Source organism: Nothoprocta perdicaria, unplaced genomic scaffold (assembly GCF_003342845.1).
Source record: "Nothoprocta perdicaria isolate Ctin4 unplaced genomic scaffold, notPer1 scaffold_191, whole genome shotgun sequence".
Classification (NCBI taxonomy): Eukaryota; Metazoa; Chordata; class Aves; order Tinamiformes; family Tinamidae; genus Nothoprocta; species Nothoprocta perdicaria.
Window position 1 is genome coordinate 834,311 of NW_020455105.1, and position 16,136 is coordinate 850,446.

The 16,136-nt window shown below is 59.9% G+C and overlaps 1 protein-coding gene across 2 annotated transcripts in view; it reads left to right on the top strand.

Annotated features, from left to right (window-relative positions):
• Positions 1–16,136, top strand: part of PDE4B (phosphodiesterase 4B) — a 133,756-nt gene that overhangs the window by 104,054 nt on the left and 13,566 nt on the right. For both annotated transcript variants that reach the window (XM_026037179.1, XM_026037180.1), the window contains one exon: positions 1,396–1,445. In XM_026037179.1, the coding sequence (XP_025892964.1) occupies positions 1,396–1,445 (50 nt within the window). The remainder of the gene's footprint in view (positions 1–1,395; positions 1,446–16,136) is intronic.

Genomic DNA, 16,136 nt, shown 5'->3' on the forward strand with positions numbered 1-16,136 from the left:
GGCGCTGGGTTAAGCTCTGCGCCTGACCTACATTCCCACTCCCGTTTTAAAGAAACAGAGTCGCGGACAACGAGGAGATGCCCACAGGGAGCAGGCAGCGGAGTGGGGCCGGCAGGGAAGGATGCAGTGGGATCCTGCGGCCGCACAGCAGCCGCTCAGCCCGCAGCCCGGGCGCTGCTGTCCTCCCTGCTCCGCACTCTGCTTTCCAGAGCCGGAGCGGAGCAGCAGCTCGAGGGGCCGGGAGGCAGCCGGGCTGTGACCCGGGTGACACAGGCTCCCTTTGGAACCCTGCCCAGCTGRCCGAGGGCTAAGTGCGAAGGACAGAGGAGAAGCGCTCCATGGGATGTGCCGCGGCCCAGGGCAGCATGCACTCGCTCCTGCCCGCGGCTGCTGCCCACCCGGGCTGGGATCGTCCATCTCGTGATAGGGGGAATTTTTCCTAAACTTCAGCCCTGGGGATCACGAGAATCGGAGCTCTGCTTCTCCCCCGCGCCACGTTCCTCCTCTGCCRCCCCTCTCCCAAAGAGCAGAGGAGGACACTCTCCCGCGGGAACTGCTGGAAAATCTGACTCTTACCGCAGGAGGGAAAAAAGCACAACCAGAACGGAGATTTTCTGGCCTCTTGCATGAGGATTTTAGGACAGTTTCCTGCCTGGAGAAGGAGCGAGCGTGATTAATGGAGTTGAACACGTGCCACTGGCAGCGGGTCGGGGCGGCGAGGAGGCGCCTGYAGCGGCGGCGGGCGGCCCCCTGCCCGTGGCACCTGCCCAGGGCCCTGCCGGGGGTGCCTGTCCCCCTGGGCCTCCAGGGCTCTCCAAGGCTCCGCACAGACACGCTGGGACAGATACGTGGAGCAGGCAGCAGCTGCAGGGTGCCGGGGCCCACGTCTGCTGCCCCACAGCCAGAAGAAATGAGAGTTTGAAAAAATACATCGTGGTCCAACGTGAAAAAGTTGAGCAGTTTGATTTGGCAGATCTCACCTGGAAATGTTTGGCCATTTGGAGGAAAGCCAGGCCCTTCTGCCAGGGAGCCCTGTTAGCCAGACTCGAGGCAGGCTGGGGCTCCTGGCATCCCCAGGGCTCTGGCGAAGCTGGGGCTGCTCCAGCTGCTCCCCGGGCTTGTGACAGCGCTCGGCGGCTCCAGCCCTGCTGCCACCTGCAGCCGAGGGCGCTGAGGGTGRGTGCTGTGGCCCTGTGCGCCTTTGCAGCAGCTGGGGACACGTAACCTGCGAGGCCTTCTGTTAAAGTGCTGTGGGCCACTGACTGCCAAACCATCTTAAAGTGTGTAGGGCCCTTGACTGCCAAACCGTCTTAAAGCTTTGAGGCTGCGGAGAGCAGGAAAAGGGCTGTTTGCGCTAAATGGCACCTACTTAGAGCRCCCTTGCTGTCCCCGCAGGCGATCTCCTGCCACCAGCCAGCCGCCTGTGTCTCGAGTGAGCCTGCAAGGTAGGTGTGCGAGGCGGCCGCGCTGCGCCGGGCCGTGCCGCGCGTGGGGCTCGCGGCCGTGTCGGGCATGGCCGTGTCGGGCACAGCCGCCTCGCTGCGTCCCTGCCGCACACYGGAGCCTCAGCAGCCGCTCCGCGGCACTCGTACAGCTCCACCTCGGTCGCGTGCCAGGGCGGCCCCGCTCGCTGCTGCTGCCTGCCCCATGCACCGTCGTTGCGTCTGGGGCRTGCGGGGGCTCTCGGAAATTGTAACTGCAGCGTTCCTGACCCCCGGCATCTGTGCGAGCCGCAGGACACCCCATCCTCTCTGGCTCTCCCAAGCTCCTACGGGAGAAGGGGAGAATTCCGCTTCCCTTTGAGCGGAGGATCTGGGACCCCGCAGCCCTGAGGGAGCCGAGCGCTGCTGCGGGTGCCAGGCAGAGCGGGAGGCCACACACAAGTCCCAACATTTCGCTTGAACGTTTCATGAGTTTTCATGTTTCGAATGGATTAGTGGGTCTGAAATAAGGTCTGTTATCGCCTTACCTGCGATGTGCGCAGAGCGAGTGTGCAGCTCTGCACTGAGCCGTGCCGGGCACGTGTCCGCGGGTGCTGGGCACTAGGTAGGATGGGGCTGCAGAGGCAACGATGGCCCCTTGCTTTCTGAGGAAGTTTCCACTTAAATGCAGCAAGAACCAGGATTTTTAGGGGCTTTTTCAGTGTTTGCAGCTTGCTTTCCCCAGGTGGACTTCCGAGGGGAGCAGTGGGGAAGGCGGGAGAGCTTTCCCTCCGCGAGCACGTCCTGCTGTGTGCCAGTGGCTCCCGCACCTCGAAGGACGCGGCATGTTTTTCCTGCAGGTTTTGGAGAAGGAAGCCGTGATGTTTTGATTGGGACTAGGCTGCCTTACATCCTTCTAGATAAAGGAATGTGTTTTGAAACCCAATGTGTTTATATTCTGCAGATTGGGTAGCCGGCCAGGAGCAGCGTTTTCCTCTCGCGCTCCCGTGTCACACGTTGATTCAGAGATTTACCAGCATCAATTGACATCAGTGTGAGCACCTCGTATCTGTCTCCTTTGATTTGTTATTAGTGCAGTGATTTATATCCTGTTATGGAAAGTACAGAACTCGGGTTTAAAGCGAACTAGCATACATTAATAAAATTACCCCGGAGGGAGACAAATTACATTCAGCGTTTGCAGTGGAAGTAATACATGCCAGCTGTTTACTCAGAGGAGAATATTAGAGGATTTGTCAGTTGTTGCAGAGTGAGAAGAGCCAAATCCTTTCGCGGTGCCGAGGACTTGCATCACGAGGCCCCGGCTGAGCGGGAGAGCGGCGCCCAGGGCTGAGAATTCGAGTTTTGGCTTTCTTTTTCCTGAAACCGTGAAAAATTCTGCTTGAGCTTCTCATGAGACTAACGCTGTCGATGCYGAGAGTGATGTCAGTGCAAGTTTCAGAGGTTTCTGAACATTATGACCAGGCCATAAAAGGAAGAGGAATATGTATCGAACATCCTGTGTTTTGTCCTTGGTATCAGCTTAAGTAAATCTGGCAGATTTTTCCTGTTATTTTGTTAAAACTGCAGATCAGAGGAACAAACAAAATTGCATGTATGCCTTCCCTAAGAGCGCGCAATATGGGAATAGGTAGCTGGAGCAGAGAGCGCCGAGCTCCCTGACTAGCTCTTGCGCTGTCGTGCCGGGAAGGGCCGCGGGGACCGTTGGGGCTCGGAGCTCCCCGGGCGGCTGCAGCGCCGGGACGCGATGGGCTGCCCGGCCGCCTGCCTGGGCCYGCCGCCGCGGGCACGAGCCCCCTGGGGCACGAGTACCCTGGCACACAGGCCAATGCCGCGTTGCTTTCCCAGATATTCCGCTTCTTTTAACAAAAGTGGACCTTGCTGCCGCGGGTCCKTTCGGGACGGGGGAGAGGCGACCTGAAGGCAGGCGGTGCCGCCAGGTCTCCGGGAGCATCTCGGCGCAGCGGGCGCCCCGGGGCCCTTCCTTTGGGCGCAGCCTGATTGCAGCACAGTCTCGCAGCTCGTGGCGCTGCTACTGCAGCTCCAACGTGGCCCGAGGCCTCGGGTGGCACCGGCGGGCAGRTCCCTGCCCGCGGCTCTCAATGCTGCCCGAGGTCCTCTCGGCATTGCCCCGCTCCCCTGCACGTCTGCACGTTTGCCCTCCTCACGTGCCTTGACACGAGCTCCAGCCTTGTGCTCCTTCGCTTCTCATGTGGGTGTGCGGTGCGCACGCCCGTGCGGGCACGCTTGCGTGGAGCATCAACAAAGACTGGATAGCGCTGGAGCTCGTGCTGCYGAGAGCCGGGAAGCTGCGTGCAGGGCAGCGCGGAGCCGCGCGGCCCGGCCCGCGGCCGGCGCCTCCCGCGGCACCTGCGGGACAGGCGCTCGAGCTGGACACGGGGCCCTTTGCTGCGAGCAAGGTCTGGCTTTTCAGCGTGGAGGTGGGTTGTCCAAGCCAAGCAGATYGTGGTCCTTTGGGCTTCTAACGAGCACGTGGAGCCCTGCTCCTRCGGACTACCCAATAGCAAAGCAACGCTAAAAAGTAGCAATGGTGCACGGGGAAATTAGAAATTTGACAATAAAGCATTGGAGATTAACACAGGTTTTATTTTTGAAGGCAGCAGTGCTATAGCAATACAGGTAATTCAAGACTAGCAAAGCTGTGGAAGAAATCAACAGTCATCTTAATGCCCCGGGCGAGTAAAAGCAGGCTGCCCAACCACGGGGTAGCCCAGCGCGTGGCCCGGCGAGCTGCGCAAGTCAGGGACACAAGAGAGGGGCCGGCAGCGCCCGAGGGGCTGCTCGCCGCCCAGCAGTTCGCTCCCGACTCCATTTCGCGTGTTCGTCCCGCCGGCAAACACACCCCCCCGAAAGTTGGACTCATGCTTCTTACTAAGTATTTCAGTTATGCTATTGACGTCAATGCAGTCATTAAATAGATTGCCGGCCCTCCCATCAGCAAACCTGTGCCAACGACCTAGAGGCAGACACATTTTAAAAGAAGAACATCAGGTTTTCTTTTAGCAATTGAGAGAATAAGAGAAAAGTTTCTTCTGAAGTCACTGTGCTTTGCAATATGACTTCTTTTTCTTTTTTTTTTTTTGCTTAACTTTCTAAGGCTCCTTTACTGCTAAGATAATTGCTGCAATTATTTAAGAGGCTGCTGTTAGGTTACCCTGCACATAAACAACCCTAAATGGGGCTAAAGAGTGCGGTTTTGTGATCAGCTCCGGCTGAAAAACGACACCCGTTGTGCGTCTCCTGGCTGGATTTTTTCCCGTATCGGGTGACGGGAGCTGCTCCGGCAAACCTGCCCCGCCGTTGGCTCCCGGGCCGCCGCCAGGATGGATTTCCTGCACTGTGCCGAAGCAAAGACCCCGGTTGGTGCACGGCCACGCGAGCCCGTGCCCCGCGGTGCCGCCGCCGAGGAGCTGCCCACGCAGGTCACCATGCGGCCCTCGGGCCACAGGGGATCCGCAGGGTGTCCCGTGCCGGAGGGGCCCTTCGGAAACCCCCTCTCCGGTGCAGCTGGGCCCCGCTCGGGGTGACGCTGCCGGTGTCGGCAGCGCAGCGGGGCCGGAGCGCGCTCGTCCTTCCCGGCCCTGTGCAGCCGGCCCTTGCAGAAATGCCCCACATGGCTGTCTCTCCTAAAAAGTGTGCAATCGGGGTAGTTTGGATGACGAAGAAGAAACAACTGTTAATTATTGATGGCTGTTAACAAAACGTGCCAGGTTCTCGAGTTAATTCATTTCCCTGGAAAAACTGCTTGCGGAGGTTTGCATGTATTCAGCAGCCCCGTTCAAGCTGCCTCGCAGTTTGGCCCCGTGGAGCAGCTTGCAGCATCCCAGGCGGCCGTGGCTGGGTGGACAGGGCAGTGCGGCGAGGCGCCGCTCCCGGGCGGCATTCGTGCCCGGCGTGCACAGCCGTGCCCAGCGCAGCCGCCAGCCCCAAGGCTGCGGGCGGATTCTGCGGCTTCCCTGCTTCCTAGGAGCCCTCAGCAGTAGCCGTTATTAAGCACTAACTACTTGGGTAGTTAGTTTTAATTAAAAAGCCTCTCTGCCTTTTTTTTTTTTTTTTTTTTGATGTAGATATTCTAATATAAATATTCCCCTGTCATTTCATATCCCTTTCCAAGAGGAAATGAAACATCTGTGCCCGTGAAAATTGCCGTACCCACCTCCGCACGCCTCCACAGCGGCGTTGTCCCGGCGTTGCTCCGAGCGCCCGGAGCCGCCGCCGCGGCCGCCCGGCTGCACCCAGCCCGTGCCCTGCGACCCTGCATCCGCAGGCCGAGCTCAAACCTTAGCGCGAGTCTAAACGGGGCTTTTCAGTGAGGGYGGCTTCTTTTCTTTGCACTGCATTCGTGGCCAGGGCTGGGGTGTGAGTAGGGATTGSACTCCTTCCTGCCCTCTCAGCGAGGAGGGATCCGGGATCCAGTTCCTCGTCAAAACAGGAGTGTTTTCCGCTCTAGCAGGAATACTTGACACAACAGGGTCCACGTCAGATGACTGCGCTGGGCATCCACCTTGACGCAAGCTCTTCAGACAAGGTATTTCCCCACATTCCTCTTGCTAAAATGTCCGGAGCTTTTAGCAGCTTCCTGCCTTTGAACTGTGCTGGAGGAAACTTGGAAAGGTTTCCCTGTGTCCGGAGTGGGAGCTAACTGTCCGGGAAAAGCCCAGGCTCCTGATCGCCCGTTYGGAATGCGGAGCAGAGGGGGTCACTGGGGCTCAGCCGGAGCCAACGGGCGTTTTCATGTGCTCTGAGAGGCTGCGCAGGGGAAGAGGTGCGGATAAGGTAGATCAGGGAGGTGGAYGTTCCTGCCCTTTGAGCGCTTAAAATATCCAGTCCAGGAAAAGAGATTAAAATTCCGAGCTAAATCAATGTTTTAAGCTCCCATCCTTAATGATAATGCTTTCAAGAAACGGCATTTAGCCATGCAAACCTCCATTTAATTGTATTTTATAATTAATATGGTTGAAGCGGTTAGCGTGCTGGCTGGGAGCGGCGCTGCTGTCGGGGCCGGCTGTGCGCTGGACGGACGCACGGACACACGGACGTCCTGGCGGCCCCTCGGGGCTGTCGCTGCCCGTCCTGCAGCGGCCTCCTTCTTCGCTTGTCTCCGAGGCCCTAAGGAAGTTAAGTTAAGATGAAGCAGAGGACAATTCTACGTCAGATTGCAGCCCTTTCAGAAGCCCGTCTGATTTTACAGGTCTGGTCCTTTACTGGTCACAGAAAAACGGTGCTAAGGGTAGTGCTATCCTCATCCTGGTTTAGCATTTCTGGAGAATTGACCTCATAAAAAGAGTTAATTGACCTTGTCTTTATGTTCAGTGGCAGTGGCCAACTGGGATGTGCTGTGGGTGCCTCTCAGATAGCTGCTCCCCCTCCTGCTCCGGCATTTGCTTCCCCGTGGCCAGAGGACTCCCATCCGCGCGCAGTTCTCGGCCCACGCCGCGCTGCCCGCGCCGGGTTCTGGCCCCCCGGTGCCTGTGCACGGCTGTGTGCCCGAACAGAGCACCTGCGTTTTGCGGCAGGCCCAAATGCAGACGTTGCTGCTTGCGGTTTGCCAAGGTCTGATGAAACAGCCCAGCGCAGTCCCGTTAGTCCCGTGGGTCTGTGCTGCTCTCTCCTGCTTGCGGAGCTGAAACRGTCACCGGGGCCGCTCAGCGGCAGCTCCGGCCTCCGCTGCGGCCTCCTGTGAAGGTTCCTGGCGGCTGTGGGAGCACCGGCAGGGCCGGGCCGTGGAGCCCACCGCGCACCGGCAGCAGTGCCGCTGCTCCTCGTTAGGGCCATGGAAAGGCAGTGCTAATTAGCGTTGGCGGAATGGCCTCGCGGCGGCCCGGGGCACTCCCGGCAGCGGGGCCGCCTGGCGGCACGTGCACGGCCGGCGGGGTGGCCGCGAGCAGGTGCCGGTRGGCAGCAGGTGGGCTCGGGAGCGTGGCAGGTTCATGGGCACCTCCCGCACGCTCGCACGGGCAGAGAGGGGCCTKCGCGCTCCCTGTGGGTGCCTTGGTTGGCAGGAAACGGCACCTGGGATTCAGATCCCACTGCTCTATTCCCCCTCAGGAATGGAGGTTCTTCCTGAGGCCCGTGGGAGCTCGTGGCAGCCGTGCAGCTCCACGTGCCCTGCATGCCACCGGGTATGCGGGCAGCGCCGAAGCCCTCGCTCCCCTGGGGGCCTGTAAGAGAGGGGCTCTCCTGCAGGCGTGTTTTTCCCCAGGCTTGCGAGCAGGGCAGGGATGCTCCAGGGCAAGAGGCACAGAGCCCGCTGGGTGAGCGGGAGCGCGTCAAGCCCTGCGTTGGCTCYGCGGGGTCGAGGCGGAGCGAGCGCTCTTTCCTTCCACTGAGCTGACCAGGATTAGCTCCTGCCCCGCTTGCCATTGCGCCCGCTGCCCGTGGCCGGAGCGAGGCATTCCCAGCGTGCAGGCACATCCCGGGCCCGGGCTGCCCGTGCTCTCAGCACTAAGTGACGTTTGACAGGAGGCTTCCTGCGCGCCGCGGCTGCCGCCTGGCCCCGCGCAGCCCTGTCGCTTCCCGCTGATTTGTGGCAGCGGGCGCAGGCGGTGGGCGCCGCGCACGGGCCCTGCCCCGCGCCGGGGCACCCGGCCCTCCCCCAAGGGGAGATGCTATCTCCCATCCCCGCCGCCTTCGGAGCTTCTCCGGCTTTCTGGTTAGCCAGCGTTYGGGATTAAGTGTCTGGGCTTATCTCCAGATCAGAAACGAGCTCCCTGGGAAGTTTCAGCCACCTGAAGGTTTTCGTCGTGTTTACACCTCGCCGCGATGCCCAAGGCGCAGCTCTGGCTTTGCTTTCGGAGCCCTGCTCTTTCATCTTCGCACCCCAAGATTTAAAGCTGAGGTTTACCCAGCTGATGTGGGGCGTTGGGGCGCGCTTTGATGCGTGAGCACACGCAGGCTGCATGGGGGAGTGCTTCCTGAACTGCATCCAAGACCCTGCACTTCCTGCTAGCTGAACTTTTCCAGTGCGTTTCCAGCACTCCATTTCAGCTTTAGAGAAATATTAGTAGTATTTATTCTTTGGGAAAGAAGAATCACGACTGAACATGCTGTGCAACCTGCTGCGGTGCCTACCAAGGTTGAGTCTCTCTCCGAGGCGCCGTGGCGAATCCAGCTCTTTGTGGGGCTCTGCCTCAGGAGGAGAGGTCTTTTCGGCAGCGATCACTGCCCTTCTCTGGCAGTGTTGCAGTTCAGAGGTTTCTCAAGCACTGTGCCAGGCACCTTGAAGGCAGTTGGGCGCTGCCATAAACTGCTGCTCTCCTTCAGCAGCCTCGGGCCCTGGGCTTCTCTCTGCGCTCAGCCTGACACCCACCCCGACAGACTGCAGAGATTTACCCCAACTGGTGCCTTGGGCTGACCCTTGGTCGCCTCTCCCTATCGTCCTATCATCCTCTCCTAGGAAAAGCAATGCTCTTGGTACCAAACTCTCAGTGCCCTGATGGCCGGTCCAGCTGACCCAGGAGAGGCACCAGAGAGGCACCGTGGATGGCGAAAGCTGCTTGTGGCGCCGGTGGTTATTGCCGCGAAGGCTGGCCTAATTGTCCAGAGACCTGAGCTGCTCCTCCAGCTCCGGACATAATAAACAGCTAACGCCCAGCCCGAGATTAATTGCCAAGCAATTGCCCAGTTACTGCTAACAGTCAGTGGTCTGTTCAGAGAGCTGCCAATTACTGTGCATGCTCGGACGACCTGATTCCCATGACCCAGCCGGCCCTAGCTCTGCTGGGTATCATCGTGACTCTCTGCAGGTTTGTCCAGTTCTGCCTTCCCCGGCTCCATCAGCGGAGCCCTTCGCTAGGCTGCCCATGCGCAGCCCRGCTCCGGGCTGCTCTCTCGGGATGAGTTTCCTATCAGGACAGTGCTCGGCACCTCCCGTGACCCATTCCCTCCTCTCACGGCGGAGACGTTCCTGTGAATCACAGGTRTCACCATCAAAGCCAGGTCTGAGGCTGGTCCCTGCCCGGTGCCAGGAGCTCGGCTGCATCCTGGCTATTCATGAGCTCTTTTCATTGTCATTGAGGATTCCAGTTACTGCTTGATGTCAAGATGCTTTCCTTGCCATAAGGTTCGTTTCACCTCATTTCAACCACCTAAAAATTAGAGAACATTCTCAACTAGCCCTTAAAGAAACCTTGCTGAGAGCCGAGGAGCTAACCATCCTGTTGTGCGGGAAGATCAGGAATTTCAGCAGAGGGCAACTCGATGAAGCAAGGAGCTCCTTAGTGAAGCAGAATGCAGAAGGAGAGCAGGCCAAGAGCAAGAAGAGGCCTGGTAGCTGGAGCAGTGTAAGCRAGGAGCCTTGTCCTGGCCTGCGGGCTGAATGGGGCCGCACAGAGTCTGGCTGGGGCTGTCGCTAGCTGGGGACATGAAGGGCAGCGAGAGGGATCCTATACCTAGGAGTATGGCTCCTTGGTGRCAGAGTGTGGCTCTGCTCGTGCTGCAAGGTTCAGAGATACAGGGAGTGGTTGAAGGCCATGGGCGGCAGCGTAGGGACAGCAGGACACGAAGCCTGGGGAACTCAGTGCCTCTTTTGTCTCGGGCGTCACCGCCAGGCCTTTGTGCCACCGGTAGGGCTTGGGAAGGAGAGGGACAGGCAGCCAGGAGAGAGCAGCTTCGAGGGATGGATTTGGTCCAGTCCTGAGGGCTGAGTAGGGTTCAAGGGACAAAGCTTTGGCTGAGGTGTTTGCAAGGCCTCGCTTGTCCGGCATGGAGAGTGAGGGTATGAGGGAGGTCCCTGGTGCCTGGGAAAAGGCTCGTCTGGAAAAGCCAGGGGAGGCCTGGGCTTAAAGTGAGGCCTGGGCTCTATGGGTCGGTCAGACTCACGTGGTGCCGGAGGAGGTCCCGAGCATGTTCATGGGAATCCATTTCCAGGCGTGTGAAGGGCATGGAAGAAAATGGGGGTCGATTAACAGGGCCTGAGCTAGGGCAGATCCCGCACGAGCACCCCGGCCCGCTCCCGCAGCGAGGCTGGCCCTGGGCCGCAGGGAGGCTGCGGCACCCGCCCGGGCGTCGTGGCCCCGGCTCACCRTGCCCTCGGGAGCAGTCCAGGGCGCCTAGGAGCACCCTGCGCGGCCCGCGGCGCTGCTGGCGGCCGGGCACCTTCTGTAGTTCATGCAGCGAGGCGGGCACTGCCGGGCGTGACTGAGCCGTCCTCGGAGACGCGCTCAGAATAAACGCGAGCCTCCCTCCGAGGTGTCGTCACTTTCCACTGACGGTGCAGGCAGCTTAGGCGATTAACTTTTCGAAGGCTAAAGATAGGCAGCTGAGCCCCCAGCGTGGTGACATTTCTGCGGGCTCGTGTTACGGCTCGGCACTGCCGCTCGGGTTACGGGGCAGCTGGCCGGGCACAGGCCCCGCTGCTGCCGCAGAGACGGCCCCGCCGCTCCGAGTGCCGGGGCGCGCGCCGGCCCCGCGCGTCCTGCCGCCTCTTCCAGCCCCATGGAGCTGCGGCTCATCTCTGCCCAGGGGCACAGCAAGTGCTTTAACCTCCCGTGGATCCTGTGCCGTTCCCRACAGGCAGCACATTTTCCTGCTCTCTTTCATGTTGCCTTCGCTGGGCGAGTTGTCTCGCTTTGCTCCCCATCCCGTGCTGGTTTAATCCCCGCCTCGGTGCCTCGCGGAGCCCTGTGGGCTGCGCTTTCCCCGGCAGCCTTTCCCGGCGCCCGGAAAGGACCTGGCTTTCATTAGAGCCTCTCGAGCGGCGCCAGAGCTGAGCGCGATTCCCAGCCGTGCAGCCGGGGAGTTCGTGCCTCCGTCCGCTCGCGGCCTGGGAAAGAACAAAATGCAGACGACCCCCCGAAATCCTGGCTGTGTTTTGCCGGAGGTTTCAGCCCCTGCCCCACGCTTTCCCCRGCAGTTTCGGCGTGGTTCCTGGCAGCGGCATGGCGCGCGTTTCCTGCCGGTTTTCACAATTAGCACAGCAAGCTTTCGCTTCATGTTTCTGTTCCCATCACTGCGCCGCCTCGGAGCGCAGCCCTTGGCTCCAAGGCGCACGCCGCACTCCCGGCCTCGCTCGGCCCTTGCCTGCCTGCCCCCGTGTGCYGGGCCCGGCACCCCCRGCACCCCCGGGCCTCCCACGGCGCCGGCAGCCCCGAGTGCAGCTGCAGGTGTGAGCAATGTGAGCGGGGACAGCTGGCGCTTCCCGCAGAACCAACGTCCCCCCGGGTGCCGAGCAGGGGCGGAAGGGCAGGATCAGCCATTTGTTCGGGGAGTTGCTCAAGATCCGAGKCCGGCTCCACCTGTCCCACCGGTGCTCGCGCTTTTGCCTTCCTTAGCACATCCGCACTTATCTGTGCGGGAGATATAATTAGTTTCATCGCAGGCAATCAAATGTTAGGGGGAGGAAAGAGTGGATCTGAATCGTGTGCCGCTCCCAGGGCTGCTGCGGGCTCCRTGGGCGCGCGGCGCAGTGCGGTGCAGTGCAGGGCACCGCGCGCTTCCCTGGCTCTCCTGGGGATTTTCACCTTTCTAGCTTTGTGGATGAAAAAGAAAATTGCAAATCTCACACAGAGTGAAAATACAAGCAAGGAATGGTGTGAAACCTGCTGGATGCCCACAGGAGACCCCAAGCTGCAAGGTGCAGGGTTTCAGACCTCGTGGCTTGGCAGCCGTCGAGGYAGAGGAGCTGATGCCACGAGGCTCGGGCATTTTCATTCCAGCTTTTCACCCCACGCTGCGGTTGTGCTCCGCCTCGGTTCCTGTGTTTCCTGCGAATTTTCAAGCCCATCTATGGGGGTATTTTCTCCAATATATATTTGCTGGATCTGTTAGAACAATGGCTTAATTCAAGGAAATGGCTCCCTGCTCATGGGCACTCACGAATGCACTAACAGGATACATTAAACAAATGAATTATTTAGCGCCGGTTGTTTGCCTGGCACCGCTGAGGACAGCGGGTAAACAGGAGTTTACAGCGATTGCAGAGTTTACAGCCCGCCGCCGGGCCCGCTGGGGTGTCCCCGCRATGCGGGTGGTGGCCTGTCCCCAAGTGCTGGCCCTCCTGGGCCTCATGCAGCAACGCAGGCCCTTGAGCATCTCCCTCCGCTGGGCCGTCATCCYCCTCACCCGCAGCAGCGCGGCGGGGACCGCAGCCCCGTGTACGCGGGCATGAGCCGCCCTGAAGGCCTCTCCTGGAGCTGCCGGGGTTGATGCTCCTCCGCTCACTATTGCATGGCTGTTTGAGAACCATCYCTGGCTGAATGTGTTTTAATTACACAGAATCCCGGAATGGTTAAGGTTGGAAGGGTCCTCTAGAGACCATCTAGTCCAATGTTAATTCTTAGCAATTTTGTCACGTAGGTGACACTTGTAAATGGGCGACACTTGTAAATGGACAGAACATTGCAGTGTGCCCCAACCTCCCCAAGAGCACAGCTTGTCCTGCCCATTCCCRCTGCCAAACGGGCTATTTCCAGGCCTTTCCTGCACCATGGCAGGCTTTTGGGCCATGCTTGGAGCACTGTTCCAAGTGTCTGGAGCAGTTTGGGGCGGTGGATGAACATCTACTTGGTTCCCTGCAAGGAGAGCGGGGCTTCCCTCTGCRTGGGGAGTGGAGCCGCTGCTCCAGCACTGCCTTTCTCGCCCCGGCTCGGGGCTAGCAAGCATTTCCCTGGGCATGTGGGTGCTTTAGTCTGGGGTTCCCTGTGCATGGTCTGCATTCGAGGCTTTTCTTACCGTGTCTAAGTTTGTAAAGGGACGGCGTTCGGGGAGCATCTCAGAGCCCGCCTGTTGGCGAGCTGGATTTGCCACATTTGGGGGCGGCTGCAGCACGGCGAGCCTCTCCCAAGCGAAGCAGACAGCTGCTTTATTGGAAATGTGCGGGTTTGCTCACAAGTCCGAGCCGCTCTCGAGGGGAGGTTCGGGCAGTGCCGGCGTCTGGCACCGCGTCCGCTGGAATCGCGGGGAACCGGCTGCTCTCGGGCGCCCGCGGGGCCCCGCGAGCCTCCGGCCGGTGCAGAGGCAGAGAGGGCTCCGCTCTGCGTTGTGGGGAAATGGTAAAGGGTTTGWAATTATGAAGAGCTGCAATTTATTGCAGCCAAGGCGCAATTAAAAGTAAATAGCCCAGGAGACGTCTTCCTGGCACAGGAAACAAATTGCTTTGCAGGCAGAATAGCATGKGCTCTAGAAGTGGTGAAGACCATGAGAAGTTGCACTTTCTTAACCTTCCCTGCAAGAAGTTTCTCTTTGAATGTTTCTACATAAAAAGCAGGCCTTTTTGAGGGAGCCTTGTAGCTTTTGGTTTTGAGTTTCTGCATGCCTATGGTTACAGCTGAAGTTACAACCCATTAGGAGTTGCTGTTTCCTTATTTTTCTTCCCAGAGCTGCAGATTAAGTTCTTTTCCAGAATAATCAGTTAGTGATTTGAAGCTAGAGCCGAAGCGAGCGGATATCTGCCTGCGGATCCCAAGTTCAGCTTTTCCCCCTGCTAGGTGGGGCAGTGGGACCCGTCCCGCTGGGCTTAGCTAAGCTAGATCATGGGAAACGCCGGTGTTTGGCATCTCCCAGGTACCTCGGAGCCTCTCTCCAGCGTTTCTGCTTGCCTGGCTGCAGTCTGACATCTCGGCCGTTTCTTTTAGCTTTTCCACTTTCAGGGCAGAAGCAGGAAATCCTGCGTCTCTATTTGTTTAAGGGTGACTAGGGTGACTGGGGAGACTCAGGCGTGAATCAGCAGAGGGAATAACTCACTCGGGAGTTTTGGATCTTGTTGCAAAAAAAAAACTGTTTCTTAACTTGGCTTGTGGCCCGGGTAAGTCCGGGGCGAAACTGCGGTGCGGCCGTGACGCGGTGCCGCTGGCGGCGAAGGGCACCCATCGCCTTGCACATACTCGAGAAGAGAACAGCCTTGAGCCCGTGTTTACTAGGAGCTCACCCTGCGAGGAACTGTGGCACGGGCAGGTCACTGAGTGGGAAGGAAGCTTCTAAAATGGGACTTGTAAGTGACTTCTCTAGTAAGAGATATTTAATCATCTCATCAYGAGCAAAAAGAAGGCAAATAACAATGTAATTCCTGCAAGATCCTTGCGTAGGTATGAGTCGCATTTAAGCACAGAGTGGAAAGCACCGGGCACGGTGCTTCTTCCAGAGCCTTGGCACGTGCATCCCTGGAGGGGCCACGGAAAGCGACGCCTGGGCACCGGCCACCTCGCCGTGGGCATCCAAAGCCTGGCCTGAAGGGCAGAGCAGAACTGAAAGGAGCTCCGTACGGAGTGGGCCTGCCTGTGCTCTGCATGCTGCCCCAGAAACGCTTTTGCATATGGCACTGGAAAAAGTGACGGAAGTGCCGGGGGTAGCGCGTGGAAGCAGCCGTGCTGGGAAGCGYGCGGTTATGCAACGCCCAAATATAAACTGAAACACGAGCCAGCGGGGGCCACGTCAGATGGTTTTCCAGCATGCAGGAATGGGACAACTGCCTCAGCAAGTGACCGCATGGGTCCTGCTGACCCCGGGGTGCCCAAGGGCGAGGAGGGCCGGACCTGCAGCTGCGCTGCTTGCGGGGACCCTGCCAAGGAGCATGGGGTATGAGGGCAGGAGTGCCAGGGCAGGTACCAGAGCACTGGTGGCCCCGCCGTGCCCAAGCGCCGCGGCACAGCGCTGTGTTTGTGTGCAGACACGGTAACGCTGCGTCGCAGTCTGCTGCTCAAACACGTGGTGAGCTCCGTCCCGCTCAGCTTGTCGGACTCGTTGTTTTATTTCTGTTCCTGAAGTAATGATTGTGCCCGTGTTAATCTTATCGGGAAATGCAAATATGTCTGATTTGAAGGCACTCGAGCCCTTCCAGCTCAGCCCATTCACGTGATGAGCTGCCAAAAGAGTGCAGGAAGATGGGGGCTCCRCGTGCATCCCCACGGGCCTTCCCAGCTCCTGCGGGCAGAGGCTCTGGCCGTGCACGGGCCCGGGAGAGCAGCCGTCAGGGCACGGGACACGTGTCCGCCGTGAGCCCAGCCCCAGTGCCACCGCTACCTGCTGGGCCGGAGCGCCAGGCCACGACACTGACAGGCTGGCGGGTTAAGCGCTGTCACGCCAGCGCCGCGCGAAGCGCTTGCATTCGTAGGGAGATTTTTATGATTCACTGTATCCGCTGATGTAAAGCTGTGCTTTTATGGCGAGACTGCTCRAGAGCGCGGTGCCCGTCTGGGCGGGCGAGGTGGGGCCGGGGAGCCGGCGGGGACATGTGTGACGTGGGCTTGGGAGCGGGCACCTGGCAGGGCCAGGGGCCTGGAGGGCTGCTAGGGACGGGGGAGCAGGGACATGGAGGGGTTGGGAGCGGGGAACTGGTGGGGTTGGGAGTGGGGAACTGGTGGGCCTGGGAGCAGGGACATGGAGGTGCTGGGAGCAGGGACATGGAGGGGTTGGGAGTGGGGAGCTGGTGGGGTTGGGAGCGGGGACGTGTAGGGGTTGGGAGCGGGGATGTGTAGGGGTTGGGAGCGGGGATGTGTAGGGGTCGGGAGCAGGGAGCTGGTGGGGTTGGGAGCGGGGACATTTAGGGGTCGGGAGCGGGGACGTGTGGGGTTGGGAGCAGGGACATGCAGGGTTGCGGGAAGGGACCCGGCGGGGACAGGGCACCAGGTGGGCACAGGGCAAGGAGCGGGGCCCGGCGGCCCTCGGGCCGGGCGAGCGGGAGCAGGGGGCGCTGGGGAGCGGGCGGCGCGGGCCGGGCCGGTCCCGCCCCGGGGCGGC